Here is an 8868-nt window from a genome sequence, read left to right on the forward strand (position 1 = left end):
CAATACACACACACACACACACACACACACACACACACACACACACACACACACACACACACAGTGTTCCAATACACATATATTTATATAGTGACCAAATACACACACAAACACACACACACATTTATATAGTGACCAAATACACACACAAACACACACACACATTTATACAGTGACCAAATACACACACAAACACACACACACATTTATACAGTGACCCAGTACCGAACACACATACACACACACACACACACACACAGTGGCCCAATACACACACACACACAAACACACAGTGGCCCAATACACACACACACACACACACACACACACACACACACACACACACACAGTGGCCCAATACACACATGCACGAATGGGCAAAATATATAGAAATAGAAAGATATCAGGTTTGCTGATGTCGTGTTTAGAAACGTGGTATCGTCTGACCCCAGCGCAGTTTCTCTCCTCCATTCTGATACAGATAACAGCAGGTCGGTTCCTGACCTGTTCCTGCTGTTAAAAGAGATGTTATGAGATAGCGTATGAAAGACCCGAGGTTACTCACTGTAAGGAGAAGAGCACGCCGAAGCTGGAGAGGAGGATCATGGGTAGAAGGCAGTACCCCAGGACGCTGGCTACGCAGCCGAATGACACGCCCGTCAGGCTCATGAGGTTCAGGAGACAGTACATGCCCAGGCATCCGATAGCACTAATCCCATACACGTATCCGAACTGGATCTTACCCGTCTACATGCATAAGAACATGTGAGGAACAACGTGTAAGACTTCATCCAAAAACATCAATAACAACTACAGTTCTAACCATAAGATCCAACTTTCAGTTATTAAATCAGACCCGGAGTTATTAGATCAGACCCAGTTATTAAATCAGACCCAGAGTTATTAGAAAGGACCTGTAGTTATTAGATTGGAGCTCTAGTAATTAGATCAGACCTGCAATTATTAACTCAAAACCATAGTTATTAGTTCAAGCCTGAAGTGATTAGATTGGAGCTCTAGTAATTAGATCAGACTCGTAATGTGTTTTGATCAGAGCTTTAGTTATTAGATCAGACCCATAGTATTTAGATCAGACCTGTAGTTACTGCAGCTACTACAATATATATATAAAATATACATTAGAAATGAGGCAGATATAGAAATATAATAATAAGTAATATAATAATTAACTATAGATATTAGATATATTATGGTGCTGATCTCAGTCCAATCTGAACTACGTCTCACTCATCTACATGCATAAGAACACAAGAGGCAGTAGTGTAAAGTACTGTGGAAGGTTATAAACATGCGCTCGCTCCAACACTCCGGAGCAGAGCTGATACCTACAAGCAGCAGAGTCGCCCCGAACGCCAAACAGAACACCATGGGTCCAGCCAGATCCGTCTCATTCATTATACTGCCATCTGCTGCCTTCATGGGGTGTAGCACCGTCAGCGTCTTCTGCCAGATGTGGTCAAAGTTGATTCCCAACTCTGCAGGGAGAAGATTAGGTGAGTAAATATAACCTAGAATTATTATTATTTTTTTTTTTAACCATCAATACATTTTTATTAGAATCATAACACTTTATAACCACACAATCTAGACATATATATTTTATGGACACCGGAACTTTTTCCTTCTTCAGAAACCTCCTCAACTGTTCCACTGGGGTTTAGGGTGTGGCTATGGGGATTAGTGTTCATTACACTATCAGAGTATTAGTGAGATACTGATGTTGCAGGAGGTGAGAAATCATCTCGAGGTCCAGGTTCAGGGGTCTGTCCAAGATATATGAGATATTCAACCTTCAAATCGACAAGCATGGTGCCTCCATGGTGCTCGTTTTGCGCTCAGGAGCATCGCAAGGTAGTTTTTACTACTTTATACAAAATCATGTAAAATTGATGAGTAAAATTTAGAATCATGTAGAAATGAGTATAGTCAAATCTTTAGAATCCTGATTCTCATAAAGAAGGAGATTTTTTGTGTGTGTGTGTGTGTGTGCGTGTGTGTGTGTATGTGTGTGTGCTTTACCCTCCAGCAGGGGCGGTTCGTCTTCGAAGCTGCTGCTGTACATGGCCTGTGAGGAGGCAGGTGTGAACGCAGGTGTGGGCTGATAGATCTGTCCTGTGTAAGGCTGCTGAGGCTGCATCAGCGGTGCTGCGCTGTAACCCATAGGCTGTGAATAATCGTACTGACCGTACTGCCTTGGAACACACACACACACACACACACACACACACACACACACACACACACACACACACACGCAGACACACACGCAGACACACACGCAGACACACACGCAGACACACACGCAGACACACACACTGCTTTCCAGCACTGATTCTAAACACAGCATGATTAACTTTTTGTTTAAACATATACATCAAATAAAATGTTCTTTGATGGTTTATCACATCAGTCTGTCTTTCTTTTTTTCATGGTAGTTATATGATCAGAATTTAAAACTATATAAAGTATTTGATATGTATTTTTGTTATTTTCCTCAATGATTCGTTATTATTTTTATTTGGAGTATATTATACACACTGATTATTTTAGTAATCGAAAATTTTACCGATTATTCCATCCATTCATTTTTTCAACTTTATATCTCGTAATTCAGACTTTTTTTTTTCTCGCAATTTCTCATAAACGTCCGACATTGCTGGTGCATCCACCAGTAAGCATGTTGTGGGGCTGAGGTTTGAAGCTGTTGGTGTATGAACGAGGCTCCTCTGCTCCATCTGTCGATTCCGTTTCCTCCAGAGCTGATTGTTAGACGGAGTTCTCTCCAGGGATCAGAGGATTTGTTTGATTCCATTCGATTCTATTGATTGAAGCCGATTTTATTGTCATGTGTAAAACCTTTTGGCACTACAGGGGTGACGCCGCCTCATTTGAAAAATTTGAGAAGAAAAAAACCTCGGAATTGCCAGAAATAAAGTTGGATGTTGAGATGTTCGTTGGGAGTGACGACGATGGACAGGATTAGAGATGAGTTTATTAGAGGGACAGCGCATGTAGGGCGTTTTGGAGACAAGGTGAGGGAGGTGAGATTGAGATGGTTTGGACATGTGCAGAGGAGGGACATGGGGTCTATCAGTAGGAGAATGCTGAGGATGGAGACACCAGGAAGGAGGAAAAGAGGAAGATCAAGAGGAGGTTTATGGATGTGGTGAGGGAAGACATGCAGGTAGTTGGTGTGAAAGAGGCAGATGTAGAGGACAGGGGGGTATGGAGATGGATGTGGAGACCCCTGAGGGGAGAAGCCGGAAGAAGAAGTCGGAATTGCAAAAATAAAGTCGGAAATGCGAGAAAAAAGTGGGAATACTTTCTTCTTCTTCTTTTTTTTTGTTGTGTCTGCTGCGGCTTTTCCATATGAATCTTCTCCTCCCCCTCGCTGTTTTCTATCCATTCCTCCATTTTTTCATTCTGAGGCGTCTTCAGTATTCACCTGTCCAGAGCGCTCCAGAGTTAAGCGGGTGGTGCGACAGTATAATGGTCCGTGGGGAAACACAGTGCTTCATGTGAAGGTAAATGGACTAAAACGAAGCTTTGAGGCAAAAAAAATTTTTTGTATTGGATTTACTCGAGGAATCGTTTAAACCCTAAACTGTTATAAACAACGTTTTCTTCAATCAGAGACCACCGTGTTCAACATCTACAGCCTGAAGATCCATGAAGCTACTGAATTACTTTAAGTTACTTCAACGAGGTACAAATAAAACTAAATGAAACTGAAAATCTATTTTGGGTATTAATAATGAAGACAGATTGAGTTTTACTTGCTGTACGGATCATCTGCGTTGCTGTAGGTGTATCCGCCCTGGTTCTGCTCATCTACACTGTACGGAGACTGGAAGAAGTCTGTGTTAAAGCTCTCAAACCCAGACATGGTGACGGCCTGGTTAAAGGAGAACACACACACACGCACACACAGTGTGAAATCAGATATATTGGTGTCTAGTTATTAGATTAAAGCTTTCATTTTTAGATCAGAGCTCTAGCTATTAGATCAGACTCGTAGTCATTAGATCAGATCCATAGTTACTAGATCAGACCTGTGGGTATTAAATCAAAACTCTATTATTACATCAGACCTGTAGTTATTAGATCAGACCCATAGTTACTAGATCAGACATTTCGTTATAAGAGCTCTATTAATACATCAGACTGATAGTAATTACATCAGACCCACAGATATTAGATCAGACCTGTAATTATTACATCAGACACACAGCTAATAGATCAGACCTGTAATTATTACATCAGAGCCACAGCTATTAGATCAGACCTGTACATATTACATCAGACCCACAGATATTAGATCAGACCTGTAATTATTACATCAGATACACAGATAATAGATCAGAGCCACAGCAATAAGATCCGACTTATAATTATTACATCAGACCCACAGCTATTAGATCAGACATGTACTTATTACATCAGACCCCCAGATAATAGATCAGACCTGTAATGATTACATCAGAGCCACAGCTATTAGATCAGACCTGTACTTATTACATCAGACCCACAGATATTAGATCAGACCTGTAATTATTACATCAGATACACAGATAATAGATCAGAGCCACAGCAATAAGATCCGACTTATAATTATTACATCAGACCCACAGCTATTAGATCAGACATGTACTTATTACATCAGACCCCCAGATAATAGATCAGACCTGTAATTATTACATCAGACCCACAGCTATTAGATCAGACATGTACTTATTACATCAGACCCCCAGATAATAGATCAGACCTGTAATTATTACATCAGAGCCACAGCTATTAGATCAGACCTGTACTTATGACATCAGCCCCACAGATTAGACCAGCGCTGTAGTTATGAGATCAGACCTTTACTTATTTATTAAATTAGACATTCTGATGAAAATGAAATGCTACTAAGATCATTAATGTGTCAGTGATCTAGTGAATGTGATATTGATTAGCTAAGCTAACACAGCTAATGTAATGTAGCATGTCAGAGACTGGAGATGAAGGAGACACAGAGTTAAACTCTAAAACTAGAATAATCCTGACCTCCGGAATTAAACTTCCCTTTTAGAGCTCCGAGTCACAGCTTCACTCCCACATCATCTCCGAGCTCCGAGTCTCACTAGAAAAAACCCACATATGAAGATGAAGCCAGAGAGAAACACTGAGATGTTTACCTGCAGCAGTCAGTGTGTGTGGAACCGCGTTTACAAACACAACCTGCTCCGCTAACCAGCTACGTGTCAAGGCTGGGATTATTCACTTCCGGGTAATGAGGAACTGAAAACGAAACAAAATGGCGGCTTGGGGGTGGCGCGCGCCCTCTACACGTGTGCGCGGTATTGCATCTAAACCACGTGGGGAGAACTTCAGACCATAAATCTGACCATAATACAGCCATGACATAATGTCCACCTGCCTAATATTGTGTTGGTCCTTCTTCCCCTGACCCGTGGAACATTAACAGCATGAACTTCTTCAGCTCGTCTGCTGGATTTGACCCAGTCGTCTAGACGTCACAATTTCTCAAACTCGCTCAAATCCTCCCATTTTTCCTCCTTCTAACATCAACTTTAAGTCACGTGATGAAACAAAAAAGAGAAAACAAACATGACAACAATTCTTCCTGATATTCAGATTATTGTCATTCCAACTGTATACAGTGCAGTGAAACGAAATTGCCACATTTAGTTAATGGTTATTATCCATGACGCTGTGATGATGCTGCCTCTAGAACACGCTTTTATGCCAAATACGCAGAAAAATGAAATACTTATCACGAGCAAACAGTGTTTGAATGTAGAGATCACAAGAAAATTAAGCCATGATCACGAGAAAACAAGAAAAAAAACGATAATGCAAGGACTCTCAGGACCTCCGTACCAAGCTGCTACATTAATTATAATTTAACAACAGGGAACTACACAAAACTCCAAACTAACAACATAAAGTGCACATGTGCAACATTTAGTGCAAAAAAACACAATATAGGACATGGAGACAGAAACACAGTGAGACTGTAACACTGACCAGTACAGTACAGAATGTTCATGCAGCTCAGTGGTTTATATTAAAATACAAATAAATACGGTACATATAAACAAGAACCTCAAGGAACAAATGTGCAAAAGAGCAATGACTGGATATGAGAAGAAAGAATGTCACTGTGCTGTAAACCACTGTCACCTTTACCTTGTGAGAAGAAACTGTTCCACAGTCTGGACTTGAGGGACTGAATGGGGAATCAACATGTAGTGTATTAAAGAGAGACCCTGGTGATCTTCTCACCCGTCCTCACTATCTGCTGTAGGGCCTTATAATCTAAAACGGTGCAATTTCCAAACCAGTTGCTTGGGATACTCTTGATGGTCCCTCTGTAGAAGGTTGTGATGATGTGTGGTGGGATCTGGGTCTTCTTCAGCTCTTTTAGGAAGTAAATTTAAAATCGTCCCTAATGAGGGGAAACTTTCCCAAGATGGAACAATCTGTATGTGTCCGTGTCTAATCCAGATTCAACATGGGAACGATGTAGAAATGTCAGTAGGGTGTGTAGATTCTGGCTCCATGATTTGGTGCATAGTTATTAATTTGTCCTGTACCTGTCTGTCTATTCCCTAAAAAACAAGAATCTCAACAAAATGGAGGTTTAACCAATCTGACGCAACTAATTAGTGACACTGACCAGGTAGATACTAAGGATGAATAGATTAGATAGATAGATAGATAGATAGATAGATAGATAGATAGATAGATAGATAGATAGATAGATAGATAGATAGATAGATAGATAGATAGATAGATAGATAGATAGATAGATAGATAGATAGACTATTTTTATGTTAGAATCTGTTTGTCCTGTAAGCTTCATGTCTCACTTCTGTCTCATAAAACCTGCCTGCTCAAATCTCGTCCAGACTCTATTTCTGTGGCACTAGTCATCAGCAGAGGCAATGTTTTTCCACAGTCTGTAAAAGCTTCAGTGTGTGGATCAGTGGATCAGTGTGCATTAATCAGCATTAGACCCAAATCTGAGTTTTTATTTTACACCTTGATGTATTTTATAAAGGGTAAAGTTTGACGCTTGAATTTCTTATAAAAGTTTTTTCAAGAAAACAATCCTAGAAAGTAAAAAAAAAAAAAAATAATAATATATATATATATATATATATATATATATATATATATATATATATATATATATATATATATATATATTATTATTATTATTATTATTATTATTATTATTATTATATAATAATAATAATAATAGTTATAATAAAAGTTTCATTTTTATATATTTTTGATGTGATAAATTTCTCTTAATAAAAAATAATGGAAAACGTTTCCTAGTGTGTGTAAAGAAGAGAACATCATGTCTTTGTAAACACTTCAGCATGAGTCGTGTTGATAATAAACCTGTGTGTTGTTTAATGCACAGCAGGGTAATGATGTAAAACCCAGGTGTTTTTTTTAAATCCTGTTGTTTTTTTCCCCACATGACAGAACATATTGTAATTAAGGTACATTCCTCCAGAACATGTAGACGTACCGGAGCCTTCACATAACTCAAGATTATTTATTTATAGGTTGTGTAATGAAGCAGCGACGGCATGAAGACATGGAAAGCAAAGCTGGAGGTGACGACACAGAGGCAGTGACAGCAGAGGCACAGATCTGTTTCTGATAAAAAAAAAACAACATTTGGCAGAGGGGTAGAGAGAGAGAGAGAGAGAGAGAGAGAGAGAGAGAGAGAGAGAGAGAGAGAGGGAGAAGAGAGATAGAGAGAGAGAGAGAGAGAGAGAGAGAGAGAGAGAGAGAGAGAGAGAGAGAGAGAGAGAGAGAGAAAGAGATAGAGAGAGAGAGAGAGAGAGAGAGAGAGAGAAAGAGAGAGAGAGAGAGAGAGAGAGAGAGAGAGAGAGAGAGAAAGAGATAGAGAGAGAGAGAGAGAAAGAAAGTGTGAGAGAGAGAGAGAGAGAGAGAGAGGAGAGAGAGAGAGAAAGAGATAGAGAGAGAGAGTGAAAGAAAGTGAGAGAGAGAGAGTGAGAGAGAGAGAGTGAGAGAGAGAGCGAGAGAGAGAGAGAGAGAGAGAGAGTGAGAGAGAGAGAGAGAGAGAGAGAGAGAGAAAGAGATAGAGAGAGAGAGAGAAAGAAAGTGTGAGAGAGAGAGAGAGAGAGAGAGAGAGAGAGAGAGAGAGAGAGAGAGAAAGAGATAGAGAGAGAGAGTGAAAGAAAGTGAGAGAGAGAGAGTGAAAGAAAGTGAGAGAGAGAGAGTGAGAGAGAGAGAGTGAGAGAGAGAGCGAGAGAGAGAGAGAGAGAGAGAGAGAGAGAGAGAGAGAGATTGCATCTGTACAAGGAGAATGAGGATAAGTTTAAGAAAGAAAACTCATCCTCCTGTGAGTGTCTTTGCACAGAGGCTTATTGTGTGTCAGGAATAACACACACACACACACACACACACACACACACACACACACACACACACACACACACACACACACACACACACACACACACACACACACACACACACACATTTTGTGGACACCTGAGCACAAGATTGCTATGTGCTTTTTAAACATCTTATTCCACATTTACTCTTCATTTCCTGTTAGAACGAGCTCCACTCCTCTAAGAAGATGTTCCACTAGATTTGTGGTTGTTAGTAAAAGTCAGGTACTGATGTGTGTGATATTATTTATGAACAACATAGAATACATTTACAATAAAGCAGGAGTACAGATTGTGAACGCAGGGTGTATAAATCATCAGAAATGCACATCTGCATAATAAACTCAATTTTTACAGATAAATTGAGAAATGGAGAATTTCTGCCCTTTAAAATGCC

The 8868-nt window shown here is 39.8% G+C and overlaps 1 protein-coding gene across 4 annotated transcripts in view; it reads right to left on the minus strand.

The window, feature by feature from the left end:
* Positions 1-5358, minus strand: part of yipf5 (Yip1 domain family, member 5) — an 8666-nt gene extending 3308 nt beyond the window's left edge. Inside the window, exons 1-5 of one of the 4 annotated variants that reach the window (XM_083570860.1) lie at positions 5202-5358; positions 3798-3916; positions 2041-2171; positions 1351-1496; positions 566-747 (exon numbers count right to left, since the gene is read on the minus strand). In XM_083570860.1, the coding sequence (XP_083426986.1) occupies positions 566-747; positions 1351-1496; positions 2041-2171; positions 3798-3907 (569 nt within the window). In that variant the 5' untranslated portion in view covers positions 3908-3916; positions 5202-5358. Of the gene's footprint in view, positions 1-565; positions 748-1350; positions 1497-2040; positions 2214-3797; positions 3917-5070 lie in introns of all 4 variants that reach the window. The other 3 variants (XM_083570858.1, XM_083570859.1, XM_083570861.1) reach the window with 3 other exon arrangements.
* Between the last annotated feature and the right edge of the window lie 3510 nt (positions 5359-8868).

This window comes from Silurus aristotelis (assembly GCF_946808225.1).
Source record: "Silurus aristotelis genome assembly, contig: scaffold_123, whole genome shotgun sequence".
Lineage (NCBI taxonomy): Eukaryota > Metazoa > Chordata > Actinopteri > Siluriformes > Siluridae > Silurus > Silurus aristotelis.